The sequence below is a fragment of the Dermacentor albipictus genome, chromosome 5 (genome assembly GCF_038994185.2).
Source record: "Dermacentor albipictus isolate Rhodes 1998 colony chromosome 5, USDA_Dalb.pri_finalv2, whole genome shotgun sequence".
NCBI classification, from domain to species: domain Eukaryota; kingdom Metazoa; phylum Arthropoda; class Arachnida; order Ixodida; family Ixodidae; genus Dermacentor; species Dermacentor albipictus.
In genome coordinates, this window is record NC_091825.1 from 81732270 (window position 1) to 81745634 (window position 13365).

The 13365-nt window shown below is 45.3% G+C and overlaps 1 protein-coding gene and 1 pseudogene across 1 annotated transcript in view; both read right to left on the bottom strand.

Annotated features, from left to right (window-relative positions):
• The window catches only part of Rme-8 (receptor mediated endocytosis 8), a 168592-nt gene extending 167396 nt beyond the window's left edge, over nt 1-1196 (bottom strand). The window contains exon 1 of the mRNA XM_065442886.2: nt 486-1196. Coding sequence (XP_065298958.2) covers nt 486-559 — 74 coding nt within the window. The 5' untranslated portion in view covers nt 560-1196. The remainder of the gene's footprint in view (nt 1-485) is intronic.
• A 2271-nt stretch (nt 1197-3467) lies between these two features.
• On the bottom strand, nt 3468-3551 carry LOC135910815 (U6 spliceosomal RNA; annotated as a pseudogene).
• Nucleotides 3552-13365: the final 9814 nt, after the last annotated feature.

Below are 13365 nucleotides of genomic sequence, written 5' to 3' on the forward strand. Positions count from 1 at the left end.
AGTTTGCCTGACGGAAGGTGCCTCGACAAACATTATACTACTCAAGTCTGAATTCCCATTGTACGCGTACCCCGTGGCCTCCAGCTCCTCCCATACGCGGGATAGCGCCGTGCGCACTGACTGACACGCGTACCCAGTGCCTACACTGCACACCGCAGCGTGCAAATGTCGCACAGTCAGTCAGCTGTACACGCCCTGTTGCGCCAACTTCAATCAAAATGCGCCGTGCGGACGCCGGGTGTCATGTGCACATTAGTGTCGCGTAGGGTCCAAGGCTACTAAGCGTCAATCCAAAACCGCCGCCTGCCGTTACAGCGAAGCGCCGTAAGCCGACAGCAACTTCGCACATATGAAGATAAACCGTACGGTGAAACGAGTGACCGTTGCAAAGGCGCGCACTGTTGTTCGAGGCTCTTTCGGCCTACACATCGCAAACAGGCACTCTCGAACCTTGCACGGAAGCAAGCATCGCGCGTAGTACTCACTTGCCCTTCCAGGACAACTTGGTGACCAGGTAGCAGGCCACGTCCTGGTTTTGAATCATAGCATCGGCCGTCATGGCCAAGCAGGCGAGAACCGCCGAGTCTACCGAGAACAAGCACGTGCCCGCATCAACGCCCCCGAGCACTTTCGGCGGCCGAGCCTCGGCGGCGCATGTGTGCACAGGGGCAGAACACCGCCCCCCTGGTCAGCAACGACAACGCCGTCGGGCACCAACTGGACCCCTCGTCGCGAGGGATGTGAAGGGACAACACACAGCAGCAGCCCTTAGCTGCGTCCCAACACTTGACGTCGCGCCGGGCTGACGCGGGTCTTCCGATCGTCGGCGGATCACGGGACACCACCGCTCTTTGGGGCGCTTCACGCTGTCATTCCGGCCTACTCAAACACGTTCAACTCTACAAGACACAACGAACCCACACGCTAGGAGCCAAGCTCAGAACACATAATCGCGGTCAGTGTGTACACAAGTTAAGATAGCCGAATATGCTCCGCACTACGCCAACAAATACCGCGTCGCCGTACACACACACAAACAGCAGCTTGAAACACTCCTCTAGAACCCGCTTCGACAAATCTTAAACCGTTCAGCTTGTCGCCAAATCAGCCGGAAATATTGTGGTCACTTTAGTACAATACAACGCCGCAAGTAGCGCTAAGAACAATTGTAGCGTTGTAGCTGGTGTCCCGTGTTGGTAGTTCCGGCATGGCCGGAATTAAAGCGCTGCGACTAGTTTTTAAATGTAGTAGAGCGAGTGATTCTCGTCGCCAGTAGGAGCTGACCGACTACGTTATTTCTCGCGAGTTGCAAGAATTTCAGTGACTAGTAAACAAACGCTACGCCAGTGCTGAGTAAGCGAATGTCCATGATATCAACAAATACTTATGAAGAAAAATACAAAATAAGAACATTGCCGCGTCACATTTAATTTTCGGTATTTGTACTTGTTTCTCTGAGCAGATAGAAGCGCTGCCGCTGCTGCCTTGATAAACAACTTTAGCGCTGCGGTCGTGAACGATGCAAAGTGTAGGCAAGAAAAGTAAGCGCGGACGCCCGCCATGCTGTGCCAATGCATTGGCTGTGCACATAGAATTTCTAAAAATACCCTAGAGGGAAATGTGGCGCTAGTGTCTACGGGGGTTATCATGAGCGTCGCCTCAACCTACATGGGAATGATGGGAAGTACAGGCTTCGGATTGACTTCGGTCTTTAGACTAGTGGCGTTTGCTTTTGGCGCAGTAAACAGCGCTATACTCAAATATTATCGCGTAAAATCTAATTATATTTCTGCAGTATGTTACATAATGCACAACACGCTACATAAACTTTGCATGACTTTGAGATAGAAGCATGGTTTACTATAGTTTGTCAGCAGGACACACCAGGGTATGCATACTTGTGCAATTCTGTTCCCAATTTAACGCCAAAGAATAATTATTTATTCACTTTTGCAACAGCAAAACAACCGTACATGTACTTATATAAAAATACTCATCAAGTAGTTCTGGAAATAAAAATGTTGTATTGTGACAAAGCGTTGCGCCCTTGAGAGGAATGCCAAGGTCGGGAATGCTACAAGTGTCGTCTGCTACGACGCCTGCTCGCTGCAAACGCGAGACTTTTCTCGCAGACGACAGGCACTTGCGAACTCTCTCGCTCTTTCGAAAAGTTGCGTCGGCTGTCACAATTGCTGAACGTCTTCAAGTACTTTTAAGCAGATCTGCTGCAGTGCTAGCTAGGACGCTAGTGGCGTCCTACGAGTATGCTCCATCATATTTTATATTGGCGTACCGCTTCCGAAGCGTTACAGCGCGGCTTTGCGGGTACCCATTGTGCGACACTAGACTACAGCTAGGAAGCAGCTATCTTTTCTACCACAAGTAAGTTTGTGTTCTCAAAGTCCTAAAACACGCATTTCAATGAGCACATAATGAAGCCCTCAATAAAATTTGATTGTCAAGCCACTAGAAGTACAATTGTATATGTCTTGTATCAGTAGTGCCTTCTTTGTTCTATTCTGAAGTTTCATAAAGCACGTAACGCTACAGTGCCAACCTAACACACTTAACAAACAAAGGTCTAAACGCTCAAAACATGTTCTTTCAACGTTTACGATGCCGCCGCTTTCTCGTCACGGCTTCGACGCCACACCGCGACCCAAGCATCGTCCCAGTCACTGACCCAGCGCGCTATCGCCACTCCGAGCAACATAACAAACGCAGAGAGCTTTGCGTTGCACTGTCGAACTGCAGGTTATAGCAATTGCAGTTGGAGCGAAACCGAAACTTTTAAAAAAATACTTGTGCACTAGTTCGCCAGTCAACAGAATGCCAATCCGAAGCCTGTACTTCCCATCATTCCCATGATGGTTGAACGATCGCAGCGCCAGATTTGCCTCTAGGTATACTAATATGAAACTCTATGGCTGTGCATAACGCACGCGTGTCGCAGTGACCGTTCATTTGTGCGGTTCGCGTTGCCTGTTTAGCTGATAAATTATTTTTTCGTCTTTAAATGCACTATTCAAGCTCATATAATCATGCTGGCCCTGTAAAACTAACTCCCAAGCTTCGAATTACAATGGGTTTCATAAATATCGAGCTAATTATTGTGTAACGGGATTCCTTAAAGGTCAAAAAGCAAGAACGGTGCATTTCGGTAGTGTTCAAAAATATTTGAGTAGCCCACCTCACAAAAAAAAAAAAAATGCGAGTGTACGCGTAACCCGATGTCAACCGACGGGGCACCGGGAAAGAGCGGTACCACCGATCAGAAACGATGACTTTGTTCTGATGGCGAAGAAAAAGAAAACTTTGCATATCCACTAAAGGCACGAAAGTAAAAGAGAAAGAATGAACGAATTGCGAAACAAGTGTATGAGCCGTGGTAAACTTAAAAGCCAACATAAAAACGTGGAAAGGACTAATCAAAACAAATACAAATATTCGATGTACAAATAAGAATAAAAAATGTACAATGCTTCATTATCAGGTGCCATGCTAATCTTCTCTGTATAGTTCCAATTTTAGTATATGTGCTTTGGCAGTACAAAGATCTTAATGCGCTTAAGTTATATATAAAGCTTCCAAATGAAGTGACATAATATAGTATTCACTATGCGTAAGGTTTCAAAACGTGCACCAAAGTTTAGCATATCGTTTAAAAGCTGCCATTTTTACTGAAGCTGTGCATAAACTAATTAGTTTCTTTTTTCGTTATTTTGTGCCGTACAACCAAATGAATACTGCAATTTCTGTTTCCAAGAATGAAGATCGCGCAGAGTTCATCGGAGGCAGGATCGGAGATGTTAGGGACTTTAGGAGATGTAGCTCTGTAGCGTCCTCTCGCGAACGTGACAGCAATGACAACGCCCGCGCTATTTGAATTTGCTTACGCGCAGCCCCATTCCTGTCACGTTGCGCACTGCTAACCACTCAAATGTATGTTTAGTAGAACTTGTTGCTGGGCGAGTTGGTTGGGATCTCAAAAATACATTGTTGCGCCAAAAAAAGGAAAATAAAGACTTGGGAAGTCTTTATTTTCCATTTTTGGCGCAACAATGTGTTCTTTAAAAACTGTCGCGTGGTTAAGATAACAGAAAAAAAAAATTATGACGAACCAACCACGCCTGATGTCCAATACTGCATCTAGCACGTTTTGGGAGGTGGTTATTTGTGGCAGTACGCTTGCGCTACATGTTATGGGTGGCGCTCCCATCTCAGCTCCGGCTCGGCTTATTCAAATACTCGCAAAACGCAAAAACGCTTTTCCGACATAACCCCCGACCGATTGTAATAAAATTTGTTGTATTTGAGAGATAATGCTAAATTCTAGTGACTGTTGGAAGCGGAATTTCGATTTAGGGCCTGAATTTCATTAAAAGAATTTACAAAAATTCGGAAGTTTGAAAAAAATAGACGCACGAAGTTTATAAATTAATAGCTGTGCATTCGCTCTGACCTCTCGCTGTCTCTCTCGCTCTCTGTATATATATATATATATATATATATATATATATATATATATATATATATATATATATATGATAAGACATGATATGAAATGATAAAAATGATCTGAATTCACATTTTCTACAAAGAAGTTGAATAGTGCAATAAAGAATTGTACTTGCTGTTTAAGTCTTTTAAATCTACGCTATAAATCTGTCGCTAGTTTAGGTAATAGTATTGTCGAGGTTATACGCAACGACATACAATCAACATAAATTACTTGCAATATTAGAAAAAAAAAAGAATTGACTCGCCATCCCGGCCCTGCAACAGTGGATGTCCAGCGAATCTGTTCAAAACCACCAATACCACTGCAGGCAATGGTGTGCAATGCTTTATTGCTTTATACCGGGGTTGCCAGATTGGGCTATTAATAGCCAAATTGGGCTACTTTTTGTCCAAGTTGCCGTCAGAATTTTCCTTTTGGATATGTGGCTACTTCTTGGGCTACATCTGTTTGCTGTGTTAAAAAAAGTAGTAATAGTTAAGCATAAATGAAAAGCACGCTGGAATCAAAACGCAGACGACAGCAGGTTAAAGAAATTGAGCACGTCTGGTACAAAATCAAAATTTGGAAGTTCTATGTGAGAGAAGACATATGCATGTCAGAAGGTCAAGGATCGCGGCCTTTTGATAATTTTAATTAAGAAAGCTGGTCTCAGGAAGCACGTCTCCATCCGCGAACTCGGCGCCAGAACGGAGGGAAAACACCGAGCTGAACGCAACCGAAATCTGCCGAATTTTCTGCCTGCCTCATGGCGCCTACGAGGCAATTCGCTCGGGCCCTTCTTGCCCAAATTGCCCCTGCTCCAACGCCAACGTAGAACATACCCTCTTCCGTTGCCCCACAGCCACCACGGCTATCCGTTCCCAACACAACTCCAAACCCTCCTCCTGTCTTTGCTATCACTACCTGAATCAAATGATGCCGTCGAGCGAGTGTTCAGCCATGTCTCGCTCATTAAAACGGACCTTAGAAATAGAAAGCCGAACGAGACATTGGTAGCGCTCCTACACGTGAAGTTTGGCCTGGCCAGGAACGGAGGCTACTACAAGAATTTTAAACCGGGTCAAGAATTTTATCACGTGTCAGCTCTGACGTTTTGTACGGACCAAGAAGTTTCACTTCGCAATAAGCTCGTGATGCTTAATCAAAGCATACTTTTTATATCTACATATCGTACTAGGTATTGTACCAACTGACATCTATTGTTTTAGACTTTGTCTTGCAATTTTTTGTGGTTTTTCGTTTACTGCATTGTGTGGTGTAAAGCGAAATTACCGTGAGCTGTAAGTAATAATACTGAACGTCCGAATGCCTATACCATCGCTTAGCGTGTTTATTGCGCGGTGCTATTTGTGTGTTGTTCTTTTCGTGATTTTTTTGGTGCTCTGGGAAAAATAAAACCATGCATTTGCAATGAAGACCGCATTGGCCCTATTATGAATTTGCCTGCATGCCTGCGTTTCTGCCCTTCTTGCAGTTGTGCGCCATCTGTTGTCCGTGTCGCATGGCCTGCGTGACGATGCCCGGGGTGGTCATGCGTGGTCATTCGTGGAAAAAACTAATTTGTAGGTATTCTTGCCGAAAATTAATTCAATACGCTTAAGAAATGACTTCACAAAAAGACAAAGCTTCTTGGCTACTTTTGGGCTAGCCAAAAGTTTCGCTTTTGGCTACATTTGGGCTACGGCGGAGGCCAATTTGGCTACCTGTGGTTGGAGAGATCTGGAAGCCCTGCTTTATACCCCCCCCCCCCCCCCCCCCACACACACACACACACTCAATTTCCGCTAAGTTTGATATATGTTGAGTACGCAGTTCTTCCAGGGCGACGGGATGAATGTTTTGTTCGCAAAGGACATCCATAAAGCTCCGGATAGCTTACATGCGTTTTTACTGCAAATGTCATAATTAGTCCCCTGTATTTGAAGGTATACCTGCATCACGGTGTAACCTGCATATATCGCCCGTAACACGCTTTTTATTTTCGCCAAATATAAACAAACTGTTTCGTTTAGTTCGCCGAGGACATCGCTGAAACCAATTAGGAACGTGTTATGACGCCTGAAGATAGGCAAAGAAAAACGACGGCTCATTACTTATTTGCGACGCTTCTAATCGGACCAGGAACGTGAAACATTTGTCGCACATAGCAGTTATCATGTCCCCACACACCTGTCCACAAAATGTAAACGTGTTGTAAACTACAGCTGTGTCGGGACACCGGGAAGCATAGCTGATAGCGGCCATGTCACACGCTCTAACACTTGAATAAGAAATTTTTTACTAATGCCGCGTTTGATCCAACATTTGACTGCACACAGAGAGTTTCCATAGTGTACTACCAATTTTTGTTAAATTTGGTCTTGCCGGCTTTTATAGTTCTGCCAGGGCAGCGGGCTCAATTCTTCCCCGCTCGTTAGGCAAGCTCAAACGCTCTGGAGTACTTGCATACGTAATTTATTGCGAAAACCCCAATTACCCATCTACGTAGAACTTCACCTCCGCATCACCCATTAACTTCTTCTTGCAATTACCAAATATAATGAAGCTGCCTCCTCTAGTTCAGTGAGGACACCAGTCGAAACTGATATATCCCGCATGAAAAAAGTAAAAATGTAAAAGGATGAAGGTTCAATAATTATTCATAACGCTTCTAAGTAAGCCAGAAAGGTTAAAACTACACGACACATTGCACTCAAAATGCTGCCTATTCCTTCAAAGTATAAAATACCTGAAACGCAGAGTTCCCTTTGGACATTGGGAAACCTAGCTATAATAGCGTTATGAAACATAGTTCCAGCGCACATTTGGACACGGACGAGGAGAGAAAGACAACACGAACGCCGGACTTCAACTGAATTTTATGCATGGAAAACAGGGCTTTATGTACACAGGGGGAGGGGGTGGGGGACTGCTAGTGCGCAGGACCACTCAAAAATATTTCCTTGGTCTAGGCAAAGGTCATCAGAGGTGTCAAAACAAAAATAAAAAATAAAAACTTTTCCCTCTCTTCTTTAAATCACTCAGTACAATCTTGTTCATCTCCCGCCCTGCCTTGCTGATTCGACACACCCGTTTGCCCTGAGATAATCAATTTCTTTTGTCCCGAGTGCAACAGAAGGAGCACTGACACAGTAATCGTTGTCATTGTAGATACAAAACGCTTCAAATATTTCTCAGTGTTTCTGATTGCTATATTTGCGCAACACGCGTGTTCGTTCGAAAAAACGCCTTGCATGCTGGCTTGTGCGAGCAACGGCGAATGTGGTCGGCTAAATGACCAGCACCACTTAGTGATGTAGCATTCCTGCGATGCTCTAGCAAGCGTTCATTGTCCAAATGTGCGCTGGAACTATGTTGCATAATACTAATCATAACCAACTAGCCCAGCTGTCCATACTTAGCTATAATAGCGGTAGCATGATACTTTCGAACACTTGCTTACATTCCTTTTAGCGCTGTATTTGATCAACACGTATGTACTATCGCACATAAAATTGTCGTACTGTTCCTCTTATGTTCGCAAAATTTGACCTCAGTTGTTGTAATTATGCCAGCCCAGCCCGTCTATGCCTTGCACCACTCGTAAAACAGACTAATAACGCTATGGACCACTTGCGTAAGTATCCTGCGGGAAAATGCTCATTTAACCCACCCGTTTGGAACACTGCCTACACCTTATCCATACCATGCCCCTAATTTTCCCTAGATATAATTCCCTAGATATCAACAATATGCCTTGTTTAGCTCACCGAAGACACCGGAGAAATAAACTACGAATCTAGTAGGGCCCTCACGGCGTACACATCTGTGAACGCGACTTACTTTTGCCGTTACTGTGGAGTAGTTGCAAGAAATAGACAATGAACATTAACCGTTGAGTAAATTGAACATTCTGCCTGTTCAAAGTACACCCATTTCACTTCTGAGTGAAATGCATCGCTTCACACGACCACTTCCATGAAGGCACTACCGTCTTTGACGGGACATTTGGAGTGCGACGTTTCGGTAGTAATTGCGAAAGATTATTTCTTCCCTTGTTGTAATGCTTGTGCCGAATAATTAACCCGTACATGTAATTCGAGTGGCTGATTCAATATATTTAATGAATAAACGCAGCATGACTGACTGTAAAATAAATGAATATTTAATTACTATGTAATTATGATGGGTCACTATAAAATGCACAATGTCATTCTCCCACCTTGACTTGCTTTCTATATGGAGTCTACAGCACCTTGGGATAAAATTATGTTAATATCACGCATCTATCGACAGTCGATCGTACTTCGCTACTGAAGGTATATATAACAAAAATACATGAAAAAACAATGGTTTAGTATTAATCCGCGACACTTGCATTTAAAGCAGGAAAGTGAAAGTTTCGCAACGCATGGCGCTTAAAATTTTTCTATTTTCCCGGAATTTCACGTCCGTATCTCGTGCGTTGTTCCAGGAGTCTAGGAAACATCTAGATTAGCGGCAGCGTGACACCCTAGAACGCGTCAATGAGTAACTTTCTACAAAGGCTGTAATGAACGTACACAGAATAAACATATACTGCTCGCCACTCGGAACATTGTCTCGTACGTCGAATAAATATGAACACCCTGCCCGGCATACTTTACCGAGGATAGCGGGCGAAAACAACCAAATGCCGTGTATAACGCATATAAACGGAGATAAAGCAACCAGTCAGTTACTGTTTTCGGAGTACATAAGCAACCTACACCAATGCAAATTTTCGGTACACATCACCAAAAATTAGCTCTCACTGTTTAAATGCGAATGTCTGCTCTGTTTGCTTTTGCTGTGAGACAAGTAATAGTGTAGCTCTTATTCAGAAACAGCCTGGAAATGAAATCGTCAGTCAGAAGTGACATGTCTTTAGAAAAATTCAAGTCACTGTTCTATATTGGTACTGAAAGGCTCTGCGAGTTAAACCAAGGTCATTTTCACGAGCATATCTACGATAAGTCGTGATTACACAATAAAATTCAACAGTTATATGTGTGAGAGGTTTGCTTAGATATCTGGTGGTGATAAAATACCGAGAGTGCAACGCTGCAACGGACAGAGAATAAATAGTTCCAGCATTCGATAATCCAATGATTTCAGGCCGTAGGGCACACCAATCGGTGGGCGCGGCTGATTATAATGCTTTATCCGGACCTCCATCTCACCCGCAGGTTAAATATAACAAGCGGATAGTGTTTTAGAATACGGATATAGGGCCCCCCTAAAACTGGGCATGATGCAATCTGCGCAAGCTGACAGTTTGTTAGGGCGGCAACTGCCCAGCGCCAGACGTTATCCGCAACGCGGGCGTGTATGGCGAATCCCGCGTGTCGTCCGCTAGAGGGCGTCCCGAGAAGGCACAATTAAAAGACAATCGTCGTTCTCCAAGCAGGGATATGCGTAGTAAATAAAAGCATTACTTAGGTGGTCACTCTACTAAGAAAGAAAAGTTAGGTTTAGCTATAGTTTTAATGGACTCTCCAGCGTGAAGACAAAAATGCCAGTGTCCGCTTTCAAAAGCGTGTATGTGGAGGGGATGCAAATGACTTACTTTTCTCCTTCCCCCCAACTTGTGAGAGTGGGGAGGGGGGAGGCAAGTCAACACCTCCTCTAGAGGGTGTTGGGCAAGTGCCCCCACCTTGCCCCCCGATACACACGCCTGAGAAGTTTCTCTGCTCGTTTTGTATGCGTCTGTCCCTAGGCGTGCCGGCATTGCGGTTTGAGGTGGTGTGTGCGAATGTTTATCGTTCACAAATTTTCCTCGTTGTATTTGGATGTTGCTGGTGGGTTTGTAGCGTTCTTTATATGTCGCAACGGTCACAGGAAATCGTGCGACAGTCGCGAGGGGATAACTGAACCTTTGAGAATTACGACGAATTGGATAGCATTACACTGTGTACGTCGGAAGTACGCGAATTCCAGAAGCTAAAGGTACGTCGGACGTATACCATCTTGCGGCTGCGGCGTTCGTTCTCATTCAGTCACGCCAGATTATACCTTTCTTGCGCCTTACGGCGCTCTAGCTTGAAAATAACATCACTGATTATCCCGCGGCAGCAGCAGGGGCCATAGGAGAGACCGGGTCTGCTCTCCTGGAGCAGTATCTTCGCTCGTTCCAGGCTTTTCATATGCTGCTCTCGGCGATTTTTCAAGAAGCACTTTTAAGGAGGGGGTGGAATCAGGAATAGACGGAAAGATAGGGAGGTTAGACAGTTCTCAGACATGCTGGCTACTCTGTTCTGGGGAAAAGAGGAATAGAAGATAATAGAAAATAGTTATTACAAAAAATAGGAAAGCAGAGCGACAAAGAAAGGGGAAAATTATGCAGATCCGACGCTCTGGGGAATCAATGTAAGCGAAGATTTCTGTGCTCTTTACTTTGATTGACCATAATTAGCGGTGGTGTTGACAGCGAATGTTTAATTTCTTCAACTTTTTCTCCAACGCGAGAGTGGTGAGTTGACGTGATACGTTACCTTGCGTGCACCATTGCTGTATGTCTGCGTAGTACACAAAACGCAGAGGGAGAGGTGTTTGCTTGAGGTGTTGTGCGCCATATTTCATAACGTCTGAGAGGGTTGAGCATACTCATTGCCTTACATGGCACACCGCACCGCGGCAGATGGATTAAACTTGAATTGGATTATGGGGCTGTACATTCCAAAACCACCATCGGATTATGATGCAGGCCGTAGTGGCGCACTTCGGATTAATTTTGGCACCGTGGCAACGTGTCCCTAAATCAAAGTGTGCGAGCGTTTTTTATTTCTCTGCCGTGGAAATGCGGCTGCCTCGGTCGGTATCAAAACCGTGACCTCGAGCAATGATATAACTGCAAAGCTACCGCGGCAGGCACAGAAGCGTCAATTTGACGTTATACCGCTTCCGTTGTTTTGCCTAGGCCCAGCGGTGTGCTTAATGCGGCTCTGCTCATATTAATGCGGCTCAGATTCTGCACGCACTGCGTAAGTTGTCCGCTAGACATCGTTGCATGGTTTTATTTTTCAGAAATAGCGGAAGCGCACCGTAGCGTACTTTGAACTTAAGTTTATCCAGCGTTTCCTTGCCTTCTCATGTCACCTTTCCCCTAACCCCCGCCCCACCCAACCCCCTTGAATTTGTATAGGAACTGCGGGCGAAGAGTGGCAAGGCTTTTATTCACTCGTTTCGCGACTGCGTCGGTTGTACCCATTCTCTGCCTCCTCTTCTCTCTCGTCTCTTCCATTCTATCTAGTTTACCTCTGGTCTTGCACATTGGAAGAAAGGTAAGCGCTTGCGGGTGGTCATGGATAATTAAAACTGTCTAGAGGCTAATGTCTAGAGACCCAAGAGCTCTAGAGGGCATTGAGCATATTCGACGCGGTGCGATCAAAACGAGTTCCTCGCGTCTCTTTTCTTCTCTGCCATACTCCTTCCATGAATAATACACGCTCTGAGCCACCCCCCGACGCGGTGTGCCAGACAGCAGCAGCCACAGCAGCAGCAGCAGTGGGAAAGTCGAAGGAAAAGGCAAAGAAAGCTTCGTTTTAAAATGAAAGGAGAATACGGCACTGCTTAAAGTCTGTATCTAAGACCAATTCTCCGTAAGAAGCGCACCAACGCTTTCGAAGCCTTCTTTGTTGAGGACGGTCTCGGCCTGTGTCCGAGGACCCTTTTCTCCTACAAAGGGAGTTTGTCAAGACTATCTAGCGCTCTTGAAAGCTCTTTCCTGGGCACTCATGAAGCGGGGACACTCATAGAGAAGGTGAGCTGTTGTTTCCTCGCACCCACAGTTATCGCATGTAGGGCTGTTGCCCATTCCAATCCGAAATGAGCAAGTATTCGTGAAGGCCATGCCAAACCACAAGCGGCACATAAGTGTCTCCTCAGATTTAGATAGTCCTGACGGAGGAAATGTCTGATGTGCATTGTTCAAGCATCGACGTGGATATATGTTGTTCTTGGGTGGTCATGCGCGATGACGACAGTCGCTGCTGAAGATGCACATTTCGGAAGGCCAAGGCACATTCTCAGTGCTTGAGCTGACTGATTGAACCAAGTGGAGGACGTGTACGTTTGTTCTTCGGGTCTTGCCCAGCTCAGGTAAGCGGTAGCGCATGCACACGAGGAAAAGTACAATATAAAGTTGAAGCATTGCTCGTATAGATACACTCCTCGATTTTCCCGCAAGAAATATTAGCACGATCTATAGATCGCGGCCTGTCATGGAGCCCTCATATTGCAGCAGTAGGGGCCGTGTACAGAAGGCCTGCTCTCCTGGAACAGTATCTTCGCTCCTTCCAGCCTTTTCGTACGCTGCTCTCCGTGTCTTTTCAAAAGCATATTTTAATGCTCCCGTATGAGTTAAATAAACATCCTTCTGCGAAAACATGTACAAAGATCGGTAGGCGGGAGTACTCGAATCCCAGAAGCTTAACATATATGCGTTGGAAGTGCCTGCTTTGCCTCCGTTTCGCTAGCTCCGCGACACCCGCCTATACAATTTTTGCGCATGTTTTTTTTTCAGAATGACGCTTTAACTGAAAGGGGAACGTTAAAGCATGCTTTTCATGGTGAGTTTCTTTTTCATGTAGGTCCCCAGAGAAAATCAGTGATGTTATTTGGAAGGTAAAGCGCCGTAAGGCGTGAGAAAGGTATACTTCGGCATGACTGACTCAGCACGAGCGCGGCACGCCCGAGAGTCTTCATTTCTGACGCCCGAGGTACCTTAATTCATTCTTGACTTCCGACGTACTTTACAATTGTGGAATTCGCGTACGTCACAGGTTCAGCGATCCCCTCGCGACTATCACACGATTTTCTGAGTTGCATACACGCACGCGCACGCA